The sequence below is a fragment of the Leucoraja erinacea genome, chromosome 6 (assembly GCF_028641065.1).
Source record: "Leucoraja erinacea ecotype New England chromosome 6, Leri_hhj_1, whole genome shotgun sequence".
NCBI lineage: Eukaryota > Metazoa > Chordata > Chondrichthyes > Rajiformes > Rajidae > Leucoraja > Leucoraja erinaceus.
The window spans coordinates 19,085,745-19,109,237 of record NC_073382.1 but is presented as its reverse complement, the minus strand read 5'-3'; the positions used below and the strand labels follow the sequence as shown (position 1 = coordinate 19,109,237).

General features: G+C 42.4%; 1 protein-coding gene across 2 annotated transcripts in view; it reads left to right on the top strand.

The window, feature by feature from the left end:
- Positions 1–23,493, top strand: part of LOC129697948 (protocadherin-9) — a 756,718-nt gene that overhangs the window by 496,450 nt on the left and 236,775 nt on the right. Inside the window, exons 4-5 of one of the 2 annotated variants that reach the window (XM_055636691.1) lie at positions 4,220–4,630; positions 4,865–6,031. The exons of the other annotated variant lie outside the window; for it this stretch is intronic. Coding sequence (XP_055492666.1) covers positions 4,220–4,630; positions 4,865–5,619 — 1,166 coding nt within the window. The 3' untranslated portion in view covers positions 5,620–6,031. Of the gene's footprint in view, positions 1–4,219; positions 4,631–4,864; positions 6,032–23,493 lie in introns of those variants that run through there. 2 annotated transcript variants of the gene reach the window in all.

Below are 23,493 nucleotides of genomic sequence, written 5' to 3'. Positions count from 1 at the left end.
CTGGTGCGAAGGCAATGACTGCGACACTGGTTCAGAACGCCTACTCCTGTAAGTGATTAATTTGTCACATACCCTCACTGTAACCCTGCACTGACATTTTCACCTTGGAATGGGTAAGTGCTTCAGGGTCCTGGCAGACTTGGTGGACACAGGACCTGTGCTGCAAGAACTCTATGACTCTACATTAATTCCCACCCTCATTTTTAAATGCTTCCCTGGTCTCTCCTTTCACATTTTGTTACTCCTTCAGTCCATCGGTAAGTTTTCAGCTGCCAAAGTCAGCAGCTCTAGAATTCCCTCCACAAAACCTGCCATCTATCTTCCACCTTGATGTAATCATATAAAGCCTATCTCCTTAAGAATGGCGAGAGAATGTAGATTTGTATCATCTGCAATTTACAAAACTGAGGAATGATCTTATTGAAACATACGATCCCTGGGGGCACCATGGGGTTCATATCACCCTGTTTCCACTGGTGGGATAATCTCAAGCACAGGGAAATAGTTGCATGATAAGGACATGCTATTAAAAATTTGAAGTGCATAGGCTGGTAACTCTCCAGAATTCCCTATCTCAGCAGATTGTACTGCAAATTATTGGGGCATTTAAGGAGAAATTGGATGCTATGGAACAGAAGAGGAGATGTGGTCTGGGGTTGATTGTATTGAACAGCAAGGCAGACCTGAAGGGCCGAGTGGCCTATGTTGTTCTTATTTTCTTCTCCCCTTTTGGTTGGGCTTTCCAGCACCTACCACAATATCCTTTCCTGAGGTGCAAAGTAATTTTTTGTTTGATACCGCTCTTGTGAACCACCTTGGGACAATTTTATTATATAAATAGCACAATGTAAATGGAGTATTTTGTTGTGGAAGAAAAAAACAATTACAATAATGTTGAAATAAGGAACTGCAGATGCTGGTTTACACAAAAGGACACAAAGTACTGGACTAACTCAGCGGATCAGGTAACATCTCTAGAGAACATGAATGGATTGTATTTCGGGTCAGGACCTTTCTTCAGTCACCTTCTTCAGGTCTGAAGAAAGATTCCGACCCAAAATATCACCTATCCATATTCTTCAGAGAGGCCCCCTGTGCTGCTGACTTACTCCAGCACTTTGTTTCCCTTACAGTATTATTGGCTGTTTATTGGAGCATTTTGATACAGTAAATATCACATATCAGATATGGACAAAGCTTTCCTCAATTGGTCAACCGTTGAGTGAAGGAGTTGGCTGAGCAGGAGCTCTTTATGATTGTGCTCTTTCTCAGCTGTTTCTCGGGAGCCAGCAACACTGACACATCCTCATTACAGTGTATATCCAACATCAACAAAGCAATTTACGCAAGCTCAAATAAGATCCAAAGCTTCGGAAAGTCTAAGCTAAGTACCTACAATCGGTGTGATTTTTAATGGCTTTTCAAGTGAATAGGACAGCCTTGAAAATGACAACATTGTAAACATTTTGGGATTTGTGATGAAGTCAGCTTAGACACAAGGGATTGTACACCTTAAAAAAAAAAAATGCTGGTTGATGCTGGAAATCGGAAATAAAAACAACATTTTGGAAATACTCAGCTGGTTAGGCATCATCTGTGGTCCAGGTCCAATCTGTGGTCCAGTGATTCAGGTCCAATCACTTTGTCAGAACTGACAAAGAATCTTTGACTAAAATGTTAACTCTTTCTCTTTCCATAGTTGCTACCTGACCTGCTGAATTACTATTGAGAGAGAGTGCAGCATAGGTTCACAAGGTTAATTCCCGGGATGGCGGGACTGTCATATGCTGAGAGAATGGAGTGGCTGGGCTTGTATACTCTGGATGAGAGGAGATCTTATTGAAACATATAAGATTATTAACGGTTTGGACAACTAGAGGCTGGAAACATGTTCCTGATGTTGGGGGAGTGCAGAACCAGGGGCCACAGTTTAAGAATATGTTTATTGTTTATTTATCTTCCTGAGGAGACTGAAGAAGGTCCATCTGTCTCCTCAGATCCTGGTGAACTTCTACCGCTGCACCATCGAGAGCATCCTTACCAACTGCATCACAGTATGGTATGGCAACTGCTCTGTCTCCGACCGGAAGGCATTGCAGAGGGTGGTGAAAATTGCCCAACGCATCACCGGTTCCTCGCTCCCCTCCATTGAGTCTGTCCAAAGCAAGCGCTGTCTGCGGAGGGCGCTCAGCATCGCCAAGGACTACTCTCACCCCAACCATGGACTGTTTACCCTCCTACCATCCGAGAGGCGCTACAGGTCTCTCCGTTGCCGAACCAGCAGGTCGAGGAACAGCTTCTTTCCGGCGGCTGTCACTCTACTCAACAACGTACCTCGGTGAATGCCAATCACCACCCCCCCCCCACGGACACTTATTATTATTTATTCAAATCGTTTGCTATGTCGCTCTTCCAGGGAGATGCTAAATGCATTTCGTTGTCTCTGTACTGTACACTGACAATGACAATTAAAATTGAATTGAATCTGAATCTGAAGAATAAGGGGTAAACCATTTAGAACGGAGGTGAGGAAACACTTTTTCACACAGAGAGTTGCGAGTCTGTGGAATTCTCTGCCTCAGAGGGCGGTGGAGGCTGGTTCTCTGGATACTTTCAAGAGAGAGCTAGATAGGGCTCTTGAAGATAGCTGAGTCAGGGGATATGGGGAGAAGGCAGGAACGGGGTACTGATTGTGGGTGATCAGCCATGATCACACTGAATGGCGGTGCTGGCTTGAAGGGCCGAATGGCCTACTCTTGCACCTATTGTCTATTGTCTATCTTTTCAGCATTTTCTGTTTTTCTTTCGGATTTCCAGTAGCTACAGTTTGCTTGAGATTTTCTTTTCAGGTTTAGAAACCTTCCTGCTACTGTTAATGTTCCCATCCTGAAGTCAAGGAACTATGGAATTATATAGTATAGCCCAACTCATTCACGCTGACCAAATTACCCAAACAAGCAAGATCAGGCAGGATCTGTGGAAAAATAAATGCCATGTTAATGTTACAGGTGGAAAAATACCAGGTCTGTCAAAAACAGGAAAGGCAAGTTATCTGAAAATGTAGAAATTATTATTTAATCCTGAGATTGCAACATGCCTCAATAGAGATAAGATGCTGTTCCACAAAACTATGTTAACTGACCTTATTTTGGATTACTGTATAGAATAATATATAATTACCTCTGCAGATGGTAATGATCCAATGCAACAATTTTAATCAATCCCGATCATTTTGCTGTCTCCTCATTTCATCAAGGTGCTGTGTGGCATAACGTCTAATCTGTTTCTTTACACATCAGGGAACAATGTACTCTCTTCCTGACATGCCACAGGAGGAGAAAACTAAGCGCGATTTAATGCCCAATCAATGATTATCACAAAATAAGCTCTCCATCTCAATTATTATCTCTGACACTTGTACATTGTCACCTGGCACTTGTTCAAATGAGGATGATTAGAGTTTATACAGTGAAAATGGTTTTATTAACAAGCACCTTGGGAGGTTTTACAGAGTTAAAGAAGTTGTGTGAGTGCTAGTTGTTGGCATTTTACTGTGAATTGTTGTATACCTGATATTGTTTGGACAGGTGACAAATTGTTGTTGACTATAATGATATGAATACTACTTTGGGTTATTATTATCTGTTTTCAGCTGGAGTCTAAATTTGAACATAGTCTGAATAGAGAGATGCATATTTCCTTTCCCAATTACATATAACCATAATGTGCTTGGAAGACATAAAATGCAGGAGTAACTCAGCAGGTCAGGCAGCATCTTTGGAGAGAAGGGATGAGTGACATTTCGGGTCGAGACCCTTCTTCAGTCTCAAGAAGGATCTCGAACTGTAACGTCGTCCATTCCTTCTCTCCAGCGATGCTGCCTGGCCCGCTGAGTTACTGCAGCATTTTGTGTCTACCTTCGATTTAAACCAGCATCTGCAGTTCTTTCCTACATATGTAGCTTGGAAGATGTGGATTCATATAAAGGTCACCACTATTCATAAAAATGCCCATAATCTGATGTTCAGCAAAAGTCAATTGGCAATGCCATTCAGAAGCCACAAGGTTGACAGGTGTGGAAAATGAAAGCAGTGATCTTCAGGCAATCAAATCAATGATGCGTAATGAATGCAGGTGCACTCATTGATAATTAGTATGTTAACTTCCAAAGGAAAGCAACTTGACCTTTGCAAATGACTTTTCTTTCCACTCCGCACAGGCGGAAAACTGACGAAAATGGTGTTCAAAGTAACCAAGCGGCAGAAGCCTGCATTCTCCATGTGGGCTACATGCATGCTTATGAAACAGTTCACAAAATTACAAAGATTGGTCCGGGCCACAAAATCCAAAACGCCCGCTAGTGAGGGTCAACAACGTGGCTGCAACCTTACCGCTGCCAGAGTCAACAAAGTTTCCAAACTAGGCCGAGCAGTCAAGGACTGTCGAAAGCGTATCAGTGACTTACGACTTGGTGCCCGGAGGAAAGGCGCTTTTAACAAAAAGAGAGGGGCAGTCCAGCACAAAGATGTGGCAAAAGAGAAAGTCCTAACATGGGAGGAAGAGAAGGTGACCCCGATAGTCCACCTTGTGGAACATGGACCTGATGCGTCCTGTAACTCCAGTGACTCTGGTGAGTGTGCATTGTTTTGTCAAACCCATCATTGCTTGCCTCAGTCTTGTCTATTAACATTAAGCATGCATTGCAATGTTTACATAAGCAAACCTTCAAAACATACACATAAATGGTTTTGCTCTATAATTGATTGCAAGCTTTCTTGCAACCAAAGCTCTGTTGCAATCTAGTTCTTCAGTTTATGAATCGCCCATCAGCGGCTAAACACACATTGTTTTTTTATCTCCCCAGATGAGTATTGCACTTCAGAACGAAGACCAGAGCAGCATCAGATCACTGTGGTATTGGAAGAGAAGGTTTCTGCCCAGAAACAAGGACATGGAATGGTGAATCAAGGTACAGAGACTGAAGAGGTTCCACAAGGTTCATGTGAGGAATGTAGAGAAGACTCTGCAGATGGACAATGGAAAGCAGCCCGTTACATGAAAGTGCCTTCCTCAGAGCAGTCTAGGCAGCAAGGGACATATCAGCCAGAGGCAATGAGACCTGCCCCTTCCGCTGTCCCACCAAATTCCCATAACACTCCCGAAGGGGATCTGTGCCCCATATGCCGCAGGTTAGACGCCCTGGTGAGCACTGTGCAGCGTGGCTTCAACCATATGCACAGAGACATAAATGCATTGCAGAATGCCTCGCAGTATCGCGGGGCCCGGCTGTCCCAGAATGTCATGTCTTTGGTGGGTGCAATGCACACACTGGTGAGGCTGCATCACTTCTCTGCCTTGCCCCGGCGGGATGTGGCTATTCAGACCTCCATTGTACTGACAGAACAGTGCCAGGGGGAGAATGTTGGGGCAGCATCTAATGACCTCCTAACAACCTCCACCGAGACTGTGGTGACATCCTCTGATAATGTCCAGACAGCTAATAACACAGCTGCACCTGGAGACACAGTAGTTGAAATATCACTTGATCCTAATGGTGACTCTGATGAGAGTATGTCCATTGAGGAATCATCGCTAAACTCCTCAGATAATGACTGGTAAAATCATCAGAGTGAAAACCGATCTACACATGTTGTTGTGACTATAAATACTTCATCTTTCTTACTGTACAGTTAGATTTAAGGTTACAGATTTTCAACTTGTCCGTTCCAGGGATTATACAATAGCGTAAAATGATGTGTGCAAGCATTTTTCACGGGTTTTGAATTAGGATTAGCCTCTTAAGTAATAAATAAATTGCCTTTTATCATGCAGTTAATCTAAACATTGTCTTTGCTTATCTTTGTTGTTTGGAGTTCTTTATAAATGTATTCCACTTCCATAATTATTAATGTAGTTTGATATATTTAAAAAAAAAAACATGTTATTCATCTTGTGTTGTGTTGTCTGTTGTGGTTTTGCTGTTGGGAGGGAGAGGTTTTGTTCTCTTGTTTTACATCTTTACCCACGTGCTGTGGAATAAACATTGTGTATCAATCATTCTTTGTCTTGTGCCTACTTTTCATGCCCATGGTGTTTCCATTCTGTCTCAGTTTCACCCAAGCCCCAACTTGCAGTGCAGCCAGAGTTCTCCAGAATGCTTCATCTCATGTAGTTTTGTTTCACCCTCTGCTACATGCCTCATTCACATTGTCACCAAGGCATGAAGCTCAGATCACACCATGATAGAGACATGTTGCTATCCACGGTCATATATTTTTTTTTACACAAAGCAAGTTTGAAAAATATCCTTTTTCTATACAATACAGTGACAAGCCAGCATGGCTTCTGTAAGGCAATTCAAAATGATTGTGTATTTGCTAGATAAATATCTCTTAAATTTGTCTGTACAAATCTGTCTTTCTACAGAACTGCGGGTGGTACGATGTTTAAAGCTTCCCTAAATAGATGTATTGCCCCAGTTACAATGTGGCTATTGTGTTAGAGTAATGAGACTTTGCATGTGATTCAAAATTGAGACTGACTGTGCATTTGGCCCAGACCTTTGATTCCACACATGAGCTGCAGCAGTACGGATAAAAGTGCAACAATTTTGTAAAGCACCTAACCTTTCCATTCCAAAAACTTGGCAATTAGATGTTTACATCAGTCCAGTACAGGTGTCTGAATTTGGAATAGAAATCACCTTCTATTATGTACTCGACACGCATGCTATGTAGTAGTATGGTACTTTGCCTCTGAATCTTGGCTCCATTGAACAGACAACATATTTTTTGTGCCTCCGTATTACCGAGCATGACAGAAAGATGGCAGTAAAGGTATCCATGGGTGATTCCAGAAGCACCAGGGGAAAACAAAATCAGCATGTTGCACTTTGGACAAGAAAAGACTGAGGGAGTTCTAATTGACATTTGTGAGAAAATGAAAAATGTTGATGGTACAAGATGCACTATAGTTCTTTGCTAACAATATCAGCTCCTAAACCCATTATCTCTAGCACCAAGAAACAGGAGTGTAGCAGGCACCCCCTGTAAGCTTCATTCTAAATAACACACAATTTTGTTATTCTTTCATCTTCAGTGGACCCAGCTCCTCATACTACTGATATATATATATATATATATATATAGTACACTGGGAGCCCCTTCACCAGAAGAACTGCAAAGGTTAGAAGCCACCTTCCCCTTGCCGGCTCCATGAGCAATTAGGAATGGGTAATAAGGGATGGGATCGATAATTAGGGATGTGCAATTAAGGATGGATATACTTGTCAGTGCACTCATATAGTAAAGTAATATAGGAAATTGCCAGAGTTTGGGGTTTAAATAAAGAATTGATTGCCAATAAATCCAGTTAATTGGAGACACTTTTTTCACTCATTGTAGTTAGATGCAGCAGCAATGAAATAAGGAACAGTACGACTGACTAGCAGAATGATAAATGTGGATAATTGGATGAGGATGAAAGGAATAGGTTTACAGTTTTTGAGGGTGGATTTTGGCTCGTATGGAATAGAAACATTGACTTGAATCACAAGCATTTACAACATTGAAGAGTCCATTCAGCCTATTGTGTCTGTTGTCCATAAAAACAAGTACTATTGGTTTAATATCCTCACAGTTTACAGGCCTTTATGAACTAGTTGATCGTGCAACTATGCTCTCTTTTTCATCCTAGTTTTTTTTTTCACACAGAGAGTGGTGAATCTCTGGAACTCTCTGCCATAGAGGGTAGTTGAGGCCAGTTCATTGGCTATATTTAAGAGGGAGTTAGATGTGGCCTTTGTGGCTAAGGGGATCAGGGGGTATGGAGAGAAGGCAGGTACGGGATACTGAGTTGGATGATCAGCCATGATCATATTGAATGGCAGTGCAGGCTCAAAGGGCCTAATGGCCTACTCCTGCACCTAATTTCTATGTTTCTATGTTTCTATTCTCTTTAATTCTATAAAAGTACAAAACATCAAATTCCAGCAATGGATCAATGCACCTAATAGAACCACTGCCTTGCAGCACCAACAATCCAGGTTCAATCTTGACCTTGGGAGCCGAATGTGTGATATTGGTCACATTCTCTTGTGACCAATAGAGCTTCGCCAGAATTCTCCAGTTTCTCCCACATCCCAAAGACATGTGGTTCGGTAAATTGCCCCTAATATTAAGTGGGTGATAGAGTCTTCGGGGGAGTTGAGGAGAACTTGGGGAGAATAAGGTGGAATGAGTGAAAATCAATGCTTGATGAAAGCACAGATTCAAGAGGCTATATTCTGTGTAATATGATTTAACAGCTCCAAACTGCAGGCATTGTTACTTGCATTATGAAAGGACACAATTGTTAAAAGATCCTTCATACGTAGAGAACATCACACATAGAATAGTGCAGTGCAGGAACAGGCCTTTCAGCCCACAATGTCTGTGCCAACTATGATACCAATCTCCTCTGTCTACAGATGGTCCATGTCCCTCCATTCCCTGCATATTGATCTGTCCATCAAAAAGTCTCTTAAACTTTTATCGTACCTGCATCCTCCACCACCCCTGCCACTGTGTTCCAGGGACTCACAACTCTTTCTGTAATAGTATTATTCCCTGCATATTCTCTTTAAACTTTTTCCTTCGGAACTTAAAGTTCTGCCCTCTAGTTGTTGACATTCGCACACTGACAAAAAGGATCTGAAACTCTACCTTATCCATGCCATTCATAAGATTCAGATTCAGATTCAGATTCAATTTTAATTGTCATTGTCAGTGTACAGTACAGAAACAACAAAATGCATTTAGCATCTCCCTGGAAGAGCGACATAGCAAATGATTTGAATAAATAATAATAAGTGTCCGGGGGGGGTGGTGATTGGTAATCACCGAGGTACGTTGTTGAGTAGAGTGACAGCCGCCGGGAAGAAGCTGTTCCTCGACCTGCTGGTTCGGCAACGGAGAGACCTGTAGCGCCTCCCGGATGGTAGGAGGGTAAACAGTCCATGGTTGGGGTGAGAGCAGTCCTTGGCGATGCTGAGCGCCCTCCGCAGACAACGCTTGCTTTGGACAGACTCAATGGAGGGGAGCGAGGAACCTGTGATGCGTTGGGCAATTTTCACCACCCTCTGCAATGCCTTCCGGTCGGAGACAGAGCAGTTGCCATACCATACTGTGATGCAGTTGGTAAGGATGCTCTCGATGGTGCAGCGGTAGAAGTTCACCAGGATCTGAGGAGACAGATGGACCTTCTTCAGTCTCCTCAGGAAGAAGAGACGCTGGTGAGCCTTCTTGACCAGAGTTGAGGTATTGTGGGTCCAAGAGAGGTCATCGGAGATGTTGACTCCCAGGAACCTGAAGCTAGAAACACGTTCCACCTCCGTCCCGTTAATGTGGATGGGGGTGTGCGTGCCGCCTCTGGACTTCCTGAAGTCTACAATGAGCTCCTTGGTCTTCTTGGAGTTAAGGGCCAGGTTGTTGTCAGCGCACCATGCTGCTAAGTGCTGGACCTCCTCCCTGTAGGCCAACTCATCGTTGTTGCTGATGAGGCCAATCACCGTTGTATTTTATAATTTTATTTTTTTATTATTTTATTATTATTATTATTATTATTATTTTATAAACCGCTGTCAGGTATCTCTTCAGCCTCCAACGCACCAACGAAAACAATCCGTTTGTCCAAACCTTTCAAAAAAACTAATACTAATACCCTCTAGTCCAGGCAGGACCCTGGTAAACCACTTCTGCACACCTTTCAAACTCTCTACATCTTTCCTGTAATGGGTTGACCAGGACTGTGCATAATATTCCAAATGTGGCCAAACCAATGTTGTATAAAGCTGCAACACTACTCCCTGGCCCTTATACTCAATGCCCCAACCAATGAAGGCAAGCATACTATAATCCTTTTTTGGTTCAACTAATTTTGAATGAGAATATGTTGTTCCATAATAATTGGTTGATGTGTGAGGTTTATAGACTGTTGCAATATTTAACATGGGTGTACAATTCTGCCTGATGCTGAATATTCAGAAATCAACCATCAATTACCTTCCCCTTTTACAGAATGTGGCAAAGCCAACATTTATTGTCCATCCTAAATTGTAATTACAATTGTCCACCAGATAGCAATATATATTCTCAAATCCTAGTTATATCTAAAGTTTTCTTAGGTTGGTCTTTAGGGGATGTTTGGTGCTCAGACTAAGATTGAAAGTGAAACACACTCATTTGGAACTTTGTTCTAGATTGCCATATATATTGTACTCCATTTCAGATTGGTTCCATAGACTTAGACAGAAGCAAACTTGAGAAATGTAATGTTATCCAGCACCTGCCTGTTGCATGCGTAATAGGTGAATAGATGATGTTTATGGTTGAGACCCTTCTTAAACGTCAACTATTCCTTTTCTCCAGAGATGCTGTCTGACCCGCTGAGTTACTCCAGCTTTTTGTATCTATCTTTGGTTTAAACCAGCATCTGCAGTTCCTTCCTACACAGGATATTTTAACTTCAGGGTTTTGCAAAAATATCTAATTGAATAGTTGATGCCTTTGGAGGTAACATGTGTTTTGATAACAATCCTCTCTGTGACATATTTAAGCATGAACAAGTGAAATGTCACAGCAATATTAAATAGTGCAGAATGCTCAAAGTATGAGGCATCAGAATGACCCAGGCCTTGACCCTACCATGGTCTATTCATGCAGCAATGCTTAATGCTTTTTTGGGTGGTAATTGCTACTTTTATCTCAGAATTCCCTGATTTGGAACAATGGACATTCAAAAATAATTATATTAACGTTAATCCTAACCTTGGGTGCAATCTGTGTGAAGTTTGTATGTTCTTCCCGTGACTGCATGGGTTTCCTGCATTACGCAAAATAGTGGTGGTTAGTGTCTGTAAATTGTCCACTGTAAATGTTTCCTTTTGTGTGGATGACTGGTAGAATCTGGATGAAGTTAATGAAAATGTGGGGAGAATTAAAAAAAGTAATGAATGTAGGATTAGCTTACATGGAAGATAGGCACAAGAAGAAGCTGGAGTGACTCAGCGGGACAGGCAGCATCTCTGGAGGGAAGGAATGGGTGACGTTTTGGATCGAGACCCTTCTTCAGACTGGTTAGGGATGAGGGAAACGAGAGATATAAACGGTGATGTGGAGAGATAAAGAACAATGAATGAATGATATGCAAAACGGTAACAATGATAAAGGAAACTGGCTTGTTTGTAGTGTGAAGCTAGTGAGACTTGGGTGCGGGAAGGAATAGAGAAAGAGGGAATGCCGGAGCTACCTGAAGTGAGATAAATCAATATTCATACCACTGGGCTCCAATTTGTGTTTAGCCTCACTCTGACAATGGAGTAGACCGAGGGCAGAAAGGTCTGTGTAGGAATGGGAAGGAGAATTAAAGTGTCCGGCAACCGGGACATCAGGTTGGTTCAGGCGGGCTGAGTGAAGGTGTTCAACGAGACGATCGCCCAGTCTGTGTTTGGTCCCGCCGATGTATAAAAGTCCACATCTTGAACGATGGATACAGTAGATGAGGTTGGAGGAGGTGCAAGTGAACTTCTGAAAGGACTGTCAGGGTCCCTGGACAGAGTCGAGGGAGGAGGATTCGCGACAGGTGTTGCATTTTTTGCGGCTGCAGGGGAAGGTACCTGGGAAGGGGGTGGTTTAGGTGGGAAAGGATGAGTTAATCAAGGAGCTGCGGAGGGAACGGTATCTGCGGAAGGCGGAAAAGGGTGGAGGTGGGAAAATGTGGCTAGTGGTGGGATCCCGTTGGAGGTGGCGGAAATTTCGGAGGATTATGTGTTGTATGCGACGGCTGATGGGGTGGAAGATAAGGACTAGGGAGACTCTGTCTCTGTTGTGACTAGGGGGAGAAAGGGTGGAGCTACATGGGTGGTTTGATGGGTGGTTTAATGAACATGGGTGGTTTTATTACGAAACAAGGCCAAACTGTATCTTGGTTCCTTCTGTGCTCTCGAATTTTACTCGGTATTCTGTTGTTGAGCATTCTGAGAAATGAGAATGTCACCCGGCATTAGTATTTGGAGAACTTACTCAAAAGTACAGTTCATAAGCAGGATGTGCTCTTACAATCCTGAAAATGTCACAAGTACTTTCCACAAGTGACCGTTCTGTTTCCATGGAAACACTTAATCCCTCCAAGTTTTCAGGGAAGATCACACATATACATCACTTTTCCTTCCATTTTTGATATGAAATCAATATGTAACAATTCTACTGAAAGTCCTGAAGCAACTAAGCATCCCAATTAATTGCTGATATTATCCAGGTCTCACTGCCAAATTCGGAATTTGTTGTATCATCCTATATCTGAGTTTAAAAGCATATCATAATCTTCAGATTTTACACAGCCAGAAATTTAACACATCTGCACCAATTAAGCAGATCAATGCTGGCATGACCTGACACATTTGTAAATTACTCGTTGTAAGTTTCACCCCAGTCGAGTTTCAGTCAAAAATCACTGAGTCAAGCACTTGCACATCTAAACTTTATTTTGTCAAAACACAATTACAGTTCCCACTTCTGCACCTAACCACCATGGGTTTGAACCTGATCAGACCCTCTTGGCCTCGCTCAAACAGAGACACTACAGAAGGTCACGCAGTCGCAAGCGCTCTCCCAGAAGATTGACACAGGACGTCGTCGCAGCGGACTTTTATAGTTTCCCGGACCTCGAGGGGCCAAACCACGTGGGGGTGGTCTCTTTACAATCCAATTACAGATATCGATTAACCCCATACATGACAGACATTTCCCTAACCCAATAATACAGTGGCTAATACATTGTACTCAAACAGTGTTTCTCAGAGGAAACAATCATTGCAACATTTGCCCTGATATGCGAGAAAACCAGACAAGGCTCAATACCTCATCCAATCAACATTCAGTAAAGTAAAGCTTTGCAACATTATTTACAAATATTTACAAAGTGTATGCCTGGTTTGCATTCATCCAATCCATTCTATGCATTTTGCACCTAACTGTCAGGTTCTGCAGGTGTACCCATTCTCTTCCTGCAGCTCAGATCTTAGCTCTAGACAGACTGGCACCATTCTGCAGCTTGTCCCATTTCTACAGAGAGCATTTGTAAATTGACCAAATGGCCTAGCAGCCCTGAAGCCTTTACTCGATTTAGGGTCCTGACCTCCCCAATTTGATCAGGATTGACACATTCAATTCAACATTTCGTATCTCTTTAATCTTGATGTCCGGCAGCATATCACTTACTTTGTTGCAGAGTCAGGGTTGCTGCAGAGTGAGTGGAGGGCAGCACGAAGAAGGCTCTGAAGAAGAGTCTCGACCCAAAACGTCACCCATTCCTTCTCTCCATAGATGCTGCCTGCTCTGCTGAGTTACTCCAGCTTTTTGTGTCTATCTTCATGTAGGACTTTCTTTATTTGTTATTCAGGGAATATTCACGTGCCTGGAATTATCTACTTAGGGATTATCCTGAGTAAAAATGTTTCAGCTTATTCAAACCAAACTTTGTGTAGAATGGGAAAAGAGGCCTTCAAGGTGCCTGATCTTTTGTAGCAGTGGCTGAATAAAGCCGGCACCTAGACCTTTGCACATAATGAGTCCAATCATCCTGGATCTAGCCCACTGTTCAAACCTGCTTATGGATGCAGAAGACCAGCTGTTGACATTCCATACTTCAATCAGTCCCATCTGGTTCCGTACTTCGAGCAGGCCTCGGGCGTTAGGTCCCAGAACACACAGGCAGTCTTGAATGGTTTATTCAGTCAAAAGCCTTTGGATATTTTTACAGCATGTGTAGTTATTCAGGGAACCAAAGGAAATGGGGTTAGTGTAGCACTGAGGTGAAAGACCAGCCGTGGTGTTATTGATTGGGAGAACAGGCACTGGGAGCCGAAAAAGCCTCCTCCTGCTCCTAATTCTTACATTGTTCTTTTGGCTGAATATTCTCAAAGATGAGACCATCACCTAGTTTTTAATTTGAAGAATCTTCTCTAAATCTGAGATTAATTCGTGAAACAAGGTGACTCCTAAAAACTGAGAGATGGTCCATATATGTGCTTTCTGCTGGATCAATGATTGCTCAAATTGAAGGAGTATTGAGGTGGAACTGAGAACTATAAATCTATATTGTAGGAGCATGCAGAGGCAACATGCAAATACTGAAGGGAGAGTGCAACATCTGAAGCTACTCACTCACCACCCCGTCCTGCATCACCTAACCCACCTGAGCAGAGCCTCTGATGAGACCAGAGATCTGGGGTGAGAGAAAATCATCCTCTGGTGGAGGAACTGCCCAAAATAAAGAGACGCATCGTAAAAATGGCCCATCAGCCCACCGAGTCTGCGCCGACCGATGATCCTCGTGCACTAGCGCTATCCCACACTCCAGGGGCAATTTACAATTTTTACCAAATCCAATTAACTTACAAACCAGTCCATGGGTGGGTGGGTGGGAGGAAACCGGAGCACCCGGAAAAAAAACCCAAGCACTCACGGGGAGAACGTGTAAACTCCATACAGACAGCACCCGTAATCAGGATCGGACCCGGGTCTCTGGTGCTGCAAGGGAGCAACGCTACCTCTGCACCACCGTGCTGCCCCTCATCTTCAAAATTCTTACCCTTGTTTTAACTCCCTCCAAAACCTTGCCCCTAACTGCTACATTGTGGTGTTTGTGCTCTTGTGTCTTTCTGCATATAGAACATCGAACAGTATAGGACAGGAACAGGCCCTTTGGCCCAGAATGTCCGTGCCGACACGTTGCCAAGCAAAACTAATGTCCTCTGCGTGCACATGATCCATATTCATCTGAATCTTTCTCTGACTCTGTCACAGATGGGCCTGATTGGGAAGATGAGTGAGCAGTTTGGGATGCTGTCAGGGTGAAGGTAATTACAAGATTTAGCGGGCATGTTTCATTTAACGTTACATGACAGTTGTACGCCAACGATCACATAATTTTGTCAGAAGGGGCCTGACAAGGAGTAACAGCACCAGCCTGTGTAGGGTTTACAGAAATCAAAAGGGATAAGGCCAGACTCTGGGTGCAAAAATACAATTAACAAAACAAGTGTAGGATAGTGCAAGAGGTGATCTGTAGTGTTCTGTTAGAAGTAGAATTAAGATTGTGCAGGTTGATTCAACACCTTGATGGTCATAGGAAAGTAGTTGTTCCTAAACCTGGTGTTGAGGGACTGCAGTCTTTTGTTCTTCCTGCCCAGTGGTGGCAGCAAGAAAAGGGCATGACCTGGATCATGGGGATCCTTCTGCAGGTCTTTCTTGAGGCAGCATCTAAGGTAGATGCTTCTGATAGTGGGGGGTGCTGTGCCTGTGATGAACTGGGCTGAGTATATCACTCTCTGCAGTCTCTTACGTTTTAGAGTTTTAGATTCTTAGAGTATTTTGGATACAACAAAGGAACAGGCCCCTTGGCACACTGAGTCCACTCTGACCATCAATCACCCATTCACTCTAGTTCTATGTGATTCCACTTTCTCAGCCACTCTCTATACATTAGGGAAAATTTTCAGAGTCCAATTAACCTACAAACATGTGCGTACTAGTGATGTGGGGGAAAACTGGAGCCCCCAGAGAAAATGCACGCTCTCACAGAGAGAACGTGCAAACTCCACACATAGAGAGCACCAGAGGTCAGGATCAAACCTGGATATCTGGTGCTGTGAGGCAGCCACTCTGCAAGTTGCATCACTGTGCATCCCCCATGTCCTTCGGTACTGCAGAACGAGGTCAAGATGCAACCAGTCAGGATACGTTCTACAGTGTACCTGCAACAGTTAGAGTATTCGGTCACATGCCCAATTTAAAAAACGTTACCAAGTCAGCTTTTCTGAAGTCCAGTGAAGAATCAATACATCATTTTTTGATACCATTCAATGTCAATTATCTGCACGTAATTTAATCATGCTAATGGAAGAAGGTCTAATTGAAACCGGTGACATTTGTGCTCACCAAATTCTGACTGAAATTTTTTGTTTTTGTTTAAAACACTATTGCAGAGATCAAACAGTCTTGGGATGACATTTTTGTAGAATATCTTTATTAGTTGTTCAAACATTGGAGGGCTCATCTAGGGAGGCTATTTGGGTGGAATTGAGAAGTGGGAAAGGTGTAGCAACACTTATAGGGGTGTATTATAGACCGCCAAACAGGGAACGAGAATTGGAAGAGCAAATATGTAAGGAGATAGCAGAGATTAGTAGTAAGCACAAGGTAGTGATTGTGGGAGATTTCAACTTCCCACACATAAACTGGGAAACACATTCTGTAAATGGGCTGGATGGGTTGGAGTTTGTAAAATGTGTGCAGGATAGTTTTTTGCAGCAATACATAGAGGTACCTACTAGAGGAGGGGTAGTGCTGGACCTCCTGTTAGGAAATGAGACTGGACAGGTGGCGGAGGTATGCGTTGGGGAGCACTTCGGGTCCAGTGATCACAATACCATTAGTTTCAATATAACTATGGAGAGGGTCAGAACTGGACCTAGGGTTGAGATTTTTGATTGGAGAAAGGCTAACTTTGATGCGATGCGAGATGATTTAAAAGGAGTGAACTGGGACATTTTGTTTTATGGGAAAGATGTAGAAGAGAAATGGAGGACATTTAAAGGGGAAATTTTAAGAGTACAGAATCTTTATGTTCCTGTTCGGTTGAAAGGAAACAGTAAAAATTGGAAAGAGCCCTGGTTTTCAAGGGAAATTGGACATCTTGTTCGGAAAAAGAGGGAGATCTACAATAATTATAGGCAGCATGAAGTAAATGAGGTGCTTGAGGAGTATAAGGAATGTAAAAAGAATCTTAAGAAAGAAATTAGAAAAGCTAAAAGAAGATATGAGGTTGCTTTGGCAAGTAAGGTGAAAGTAAATCCAAAGGGTTTCTACAGCTATATTAATAGCAAAAGGATAAGGAGGGATAAAATTGGTCCATTGGAGAGACAGAGTGGACAGCTATCTGCAGAGCCAAAAGAGATGGGGGAGATATTGAACAATTTTTTTTCTTCGGTATTCACCAAGGAGAAGGATATTGAATTATGTGAGGTAAGGGAAACTAGTAGAGTAGCTATGGATACTATGAGGTTCAAAGTAAAAGAAGTACTGACACTTTTGAAAAATATAAAAGTGGATAAGTCTCCAGGTCCTGACAGGATATTCCCTAGGACATTGAGGGAAGTTAGTGTAGAAATAGCCGGGGCTATGACAGAAATATTTCAAATGTCATTAGAAACGGGAATAGTCCCCGAGGATTGGCGTACTGCGCATGTTGTTCCATTGTTTAAAAAGGGGTCTAAGAGTAAACCTAGCAATTATAGACCTGTTAGTTTGACTTCAGTGGTGGGCAAATTAATGGAAAAGATACTTAGAGACAATATATATAAGCATCTAGATAAACAGGGTCTGATTAGGAACAGTCAACATGGATTTGTGCCTGGAAGGTCATGTTTGACTAATCTTCTTGAATTTTTTGAAGAGGTTACTAGGGAAATTGACGAGGGTAAAGCAGTGGATGTTGTCTATATGGACTTTAGTAAGGCCTTTGACAAGGTTCCTCATGGAAGGTTGGTTAAGAAGGTTCAACTGTTGGGTATAAATGCAGGAATAGCAAGATGGATTCAACAGTGGCTGAATGGGAGAAGCCAGAGGGTAATGGTGGATGGCTGTTTATCGGGTTGGAGGCAGGTGAATAGTGGGGTGCCTCAGGGATCTGTGTTGGGTCCTTTGTTGTTTGTCATGTACATCAATGATCTGGATGAAGGTGTGGTAAATTGGATTAGTAAGTATGCAGATGATACCAAGATAGGGGGTGTTGTGGATAATGAAGAGGATTTTCAAAGTCTACAGAGTGATTTAGGCCATTTGGAAAAATGGGCTGAAAGATGGCAGATGGAGTTTAATGCTGATAAATGTGAGGTGCTACACCTTGGCAGGACAAATCAAAATAGGACGTACATGGTAAATGGTAGGGAATTGAAGAATACAGTTGAACAGAGGGATCTCGGTATAACCGTGCATAGTTCCTTGAAGGTGGAATCTCATATAGATAGGGTGGTAAAGAAAGCTTTTGGTATGCTAGCCTTTATAAATCAGAGCATTGAGTATAGAAGCTGGGATGTAATGTTAAAATTGTACAAGGCATTGGTGAGACCAAATCTGGAGTATGGTGTACAATTTTGGTCGCCAAATTATAGGAAGGATGTCAACAAAATAGAGAGAGTACAGAGGAGATTTACTAGAATGTTGCCTGGGTTTCAACAACTAAGTTACAGAGATAGGTTGAATAAGTTAGGTCTTTATTCTCTGGAGCGCAGAAGGTTAAGGGGGGACCTGATAGAGGTCTTTAAAATGATGAGAGGGATAGACAGAGTTGATGTGGACAAGCTTTTCCCTTTGAGAATAGGGAAGATTCAAACAAGAGGACATGACTTCAGAAATAAGGGACAGAAGTTTAGGGGTAATATGAGGGGGAACTTCTTTACGCAGAGAGTGGTGGCGGTGTGGAATGAGCTCCCAGTGGAAGTGGTGGAGGCAGGTTCATTGGTATCATTTAAAAATAAATTGGATAGGCATATGGATGAGAAGGGAATGGAGGGTTATGGTACGAGTGCAGGCAGGTGGGACTAAGGGGAAAACAATTTGTTCGGCATGGACTTGTAGGGCCGAGATGGCCTGTTTCCGTGCTGTAATAATTGTTATATGGTTAAACGTAACTCAAAATGTCTGGTCCTCTATCTTTTAATGGCACATGGTTTCTACACAATGTCTTTCCCCTCCATCCTCCTGAACTGCAACAATGAAACTCAATGTAAACTCGCGGGCTGGAATAGAAACATATAACAGCCACCTGTACTCAACAATTCCACATCTTGACTCTGCAGAACAAAACTGAAATCCAAACAGAAAATAGTGGAAATGCATAGCAGGTCAGGCAGCATCTGTGGAGGGAAAAATAAATTTAATGTTTTAGATTGACAACCTTTGGTCCAATTTAAAGATGAAACAAATGTATAGTTACAAAACTGTGAACGGCAATGGGAAGGGGACAGATGGGGTCAGCTAGGTCCTGGTCCAATATTAGCATGATTCTGAATAACTATTATTTTCTTTTGGTTTTGTTCTCTCACCTTTCTATGCATCCTGACCCAAACACTTATACTTATTATTGCCTGACCTGGGTGGTGTTCTACTCTCGAAGGTTGTGCAGTTTAGATCTTTGGGGTTATTTGAAGAGGAAACAGTTACATTTTTGAAAATTTCATGGCATTAAGATCTATGTGTTAACTGGCAACAAAGTGGAATTGAGGCCTGAGTAGATAAGCCATGATAGTGTTGAATGGTGGGGCAAAGTGAGGAGTTTTAGTGTTGTTGCCACTTGAATATTTCCAGCATCTTCAGATTTACTATGTTTGTTTTGATGTGATTTCCTCATTCCTTTGCTTATTAATGCACCACTTCTGAATTGATGCATTTCACACATGTTATATTTGTCACGTGTCACTATCACACAGATGTAATTAGACTGTCACAGGTCCTCCCTCGAAATAGGATTTTGTGACAGTGAACACTGTAGTTTGCAGTAGAGGAAAGGTTGTGTGAACAGATAATCCCGATAAGCAAGCACTTCTTGCGCAGGCCAATTCATTTGCTCCATTCACAGTGCAGTGGGCAGGCTTGGCAAAGTTTCCAGATCCTACAGAGCTATTAACATGCAATGAAGTCCTTTTTGAAATGTTGCCATGGTTGTGGTATAGGATAGGCGGTGGCTTATTTGTTTAAAGCAAACATAAACAGCACTGTGATGCGCAGATAGTTTCTTTAAGGAAAAAGCAAAAAATAAATAAAAAATGCTGGAAACACTCGGGCAACATCTATGGAAAGGGAAACAAGTTAGCATTTCAGATCCATGCCTTCATCAAACAGGGCATCCCAGGGGAATCCTGGAAGTAGTGCAACTTTTCTGCAAGTGAGGATGCTCAGTAAAACATTTTTCACCTGAGTAAGAAGCAATCTACAGTTCTTAAACTCACCATTTTGTAAATAAGGAACATGTAATGTCAGCACCGAAGCCGTTTGTTGCAGGTCGCTACATTACAACAGGGATCCATTCCTGTGAATCGTTTTTAACCCAAACATTTTGCAAGTTGGAAATGTGGCCACTTGACAATATGCTTAACTAAAAATGTGTAGGAAAGAACTGCAGATGCTGGTTTAAATAGAAGGTAGGCACAAAATGCTGGAGTAACTCAGCAGGACAGGCAGCATCTCTGGAGAGAAGAAATGCGTGACGCTTCGGGTCGAGACCCTTCTTCAGACCTTTTTTTGTACTGGGAGGTTTTTTTTTTGAACTGGAAGGTCTGTTTAACTAAACTTAACTAAAAACATAGATCCACCAAGGGCAAGACAGCTGAATCAGGGCATTTAGCACAACCCTTCAGATATTGCCATTAAACTGATTTCTTGCACAGCAGAAGATGCTTGTAACCCTGCAGAAGCCAACTTTTCCATCCCTTTACTATTCTGAATGCTTGCTTGTATGAACAAGTTGTACATAAGTCAGGCATTCGTAACCCGGGGAGGATCTATATTTTTAAGATCCACTAGATACAACATGTTTTTTATGGTAGCAGAGTTGGCTGAAGAGATGGAAAGTTGGGATGCAACTTTGGTGTTTTAAAATAGTCATAGTCATAGAGTGTGGAAACAGGCCCTTCACCAAATTTGCTCATGCCAACCAGCATGTGCCATCTACACTAGTCCCACCTGACCCATATCCCTATTGAACCTATTCCATCCATGTACCAGTCTAAATGTTTCTTACACGTTGTGATAGTACCTTACTCAACTCCCTCCTCCATCAGCTTGTTCCATTCACGTACCATCCTTTGTGTAAGAAAAGTTGCTCTTCAGGTTCCTAGTACATTTTTATCCTCTCACCTTAAACCTATGTCCTCTGATTCGCGATTCCCCTACTGTAGGTGAAAAACTCTGTATGTTTACCCTATCCCTCATGGACTTGTACATTGTGATAAGATCACGCCTCATCGTCTTGCATTCCAGGGAATAAAGTCCTAGCCTGCTCAATCTCTCCCTATAGCTCCGGCTTATGTCCTGTCAACATCCTTGTAAAGGTAGACAAAAGTACTGGAGAAACTCAGCGGGTGCAGCAGCATCTATGGAGCGAAGGAAATAGGCAACGTTTCGGGCTGAAACCCTTCTCCAGTCTGAAGGAGGGTTTTGGCCTGAAACGTTGCCTATTTCCTTCGCTCCATAGATGCTGCTGCACCCGCTGAGTTTCTCCAGCACTTTTGTCTACCTTTGATTTTCCAGCATCTGCAGTTCCTTCTTAAACATCCTCGTAAATCTTTTCTGGACCCATTCCTGCTTAACAACATCTTTCCTATAACAGGGTGATCAAAACTGAACACAATGCTCTAAATGTGGCCTCACCAATGTTTTGTACAACTGTAACATGACCTCCCAACTTCCATACTCAATACTCTGACTGATAACCAGTCTTAACTACCATATCTACTTGTGATGACACATTTTCAAGAAACTATGTATCTGCATTCCTAGATCCCTCTGCTCTACAAGTAAACCTAGATCCCTCTTCTCAATGAAAGTCAATGAAATTCAACCAAGAAAAGTAGAATCAATGCACATCGATACTTATTATTGCCAAATGAGTTAGATTCACACCATATGCATACTAAGGACAAAAGATGCCTCTAATTACATTGCAACCTATATTAGAGCCAGACTAATCCTCCATTCATACAATAGTGAGAAATGATCAGAGGTTCCGTTGATATTCATTGAAATTCATGATTCAGTGGAATTCATCTGCTGCAATTTAAGGGCCTGTACTACTTGCCGATTTTTTCGGCAACTGCTGAAATCGTTGATTGACGTATCAGGTCATCGCAAAATATGCGGGGTGACGCAACATATTGACCTATGACGCGCGGTGTTTTTTCAAGTGTCGCAACATTTTTTTGTTGCCGCTGGATTTTTAAAATGTTCAAAATATTTTGGTGACACTTATATGACGCCAGCAGTCGCCGAAAAATTCGCAAAGTGTGACAGGCCCTTTACAGCATTTGAGATTGCAGCAGAACATATTAGGGGGAAAGTAATTCCTGTAGTCATTTGGCCTGCAATCCTTGTGACATTAGCCTGCAGGTTTTAAAACAGCAGCATTAGTATGTTGCTGTTTGGGAGTAATTCTGCTTTGTTTTGTCTCTTCAGATAATTAGAAAAGAAACACTAGCATTTATAAAGATCCTTCCACACACTTGGGTCAATTTACTAGGAACAACGGAAGCAAACTCACTGTCACTATGATAATTTGACATCCACCAAATCCGCACAGACAGCAGTATGAAAATTGCCATTCAGTCTATATCAGTGATGTTTACTGGATGATTAAAATTCACCAGGACTCTGCAGAGAACTCACTTGCTCCTTTTCAGCATGGTGACCCAGGCGATCTTTCGCAGCCACCTCTGAGAGCAGATGTGGCTTTTATTTAACATTTCGGTGAGCTCTGCCAACGGGACTACAACTTTTGTAAAACAAGCACCAAACCAAATCAAAACCTGGAAGCATTACAAACATGGCTTGGTATTAAGTCACAACATTTTGGAACACTTTGGATTTTAAGCAGTTGCCCCATTTTAAAAAAGATATACAGACAAAGCAAGGTTTGTGCTAAGATCTTGGCTGAGTTTCATTTTCCCACATTGAAATAGTCATCCAGATTGGGTTTGGAAATCTCAACACGCAATACGATTTTTGTTTTGTTTGAAAATCGCTCCCTTCATATAAAAAAAGATAAGTAAAAGTGAATGGGTAATTATGTTGCAACCTTTTTCTATTCCAACATCAACTTAGTCGACTCCTTCAATCATGTCTGATCTATCTCTCCCTCCTAACCCCGTTGTCCCCATAACACTTGACATCCCAAGGGTTTGGGCCTATTTTCAGACTGATTGTAGTGAGGGTGGGGGAGGGGGGGGGGGGGAAGCTGGAAGGGAGGTGGGCAGACGACAAAGTCTGGCAAGTGATAGGTAGATGCAAGTGAAAGAAGGTGGAGGCAAAGGGGAAAGAGAGAAATGGGTACCCATCCATGGGGCACAGGGAAGAGAGGAGGAAAAGAGGAAAGAGTGTTAGATTAGTTACCTAAAACTGGGGTGTTCTATCCTTGTGACCAATTGTAGACAAGGCGAGGTTTTCAACGAACCCTTGTATTCAGTCTGCCAAGGCCTGCTGGATCACCCGGGTATTCATTATTCTAACTCCCCTTCCCATTCCCCAACTAAACTCTTTGTGCTGGGCTTCATACATTGCCAGAGTTAGGCCATGTGTAAACTGGAGGAACAGCACCTCATATTCTGCTTGGGTAGCTTACAACTCAGTAGTATAAACATTGAATTCCTCAGTTTTAGGTTAACCCATTTTTCCTCCCTATCTT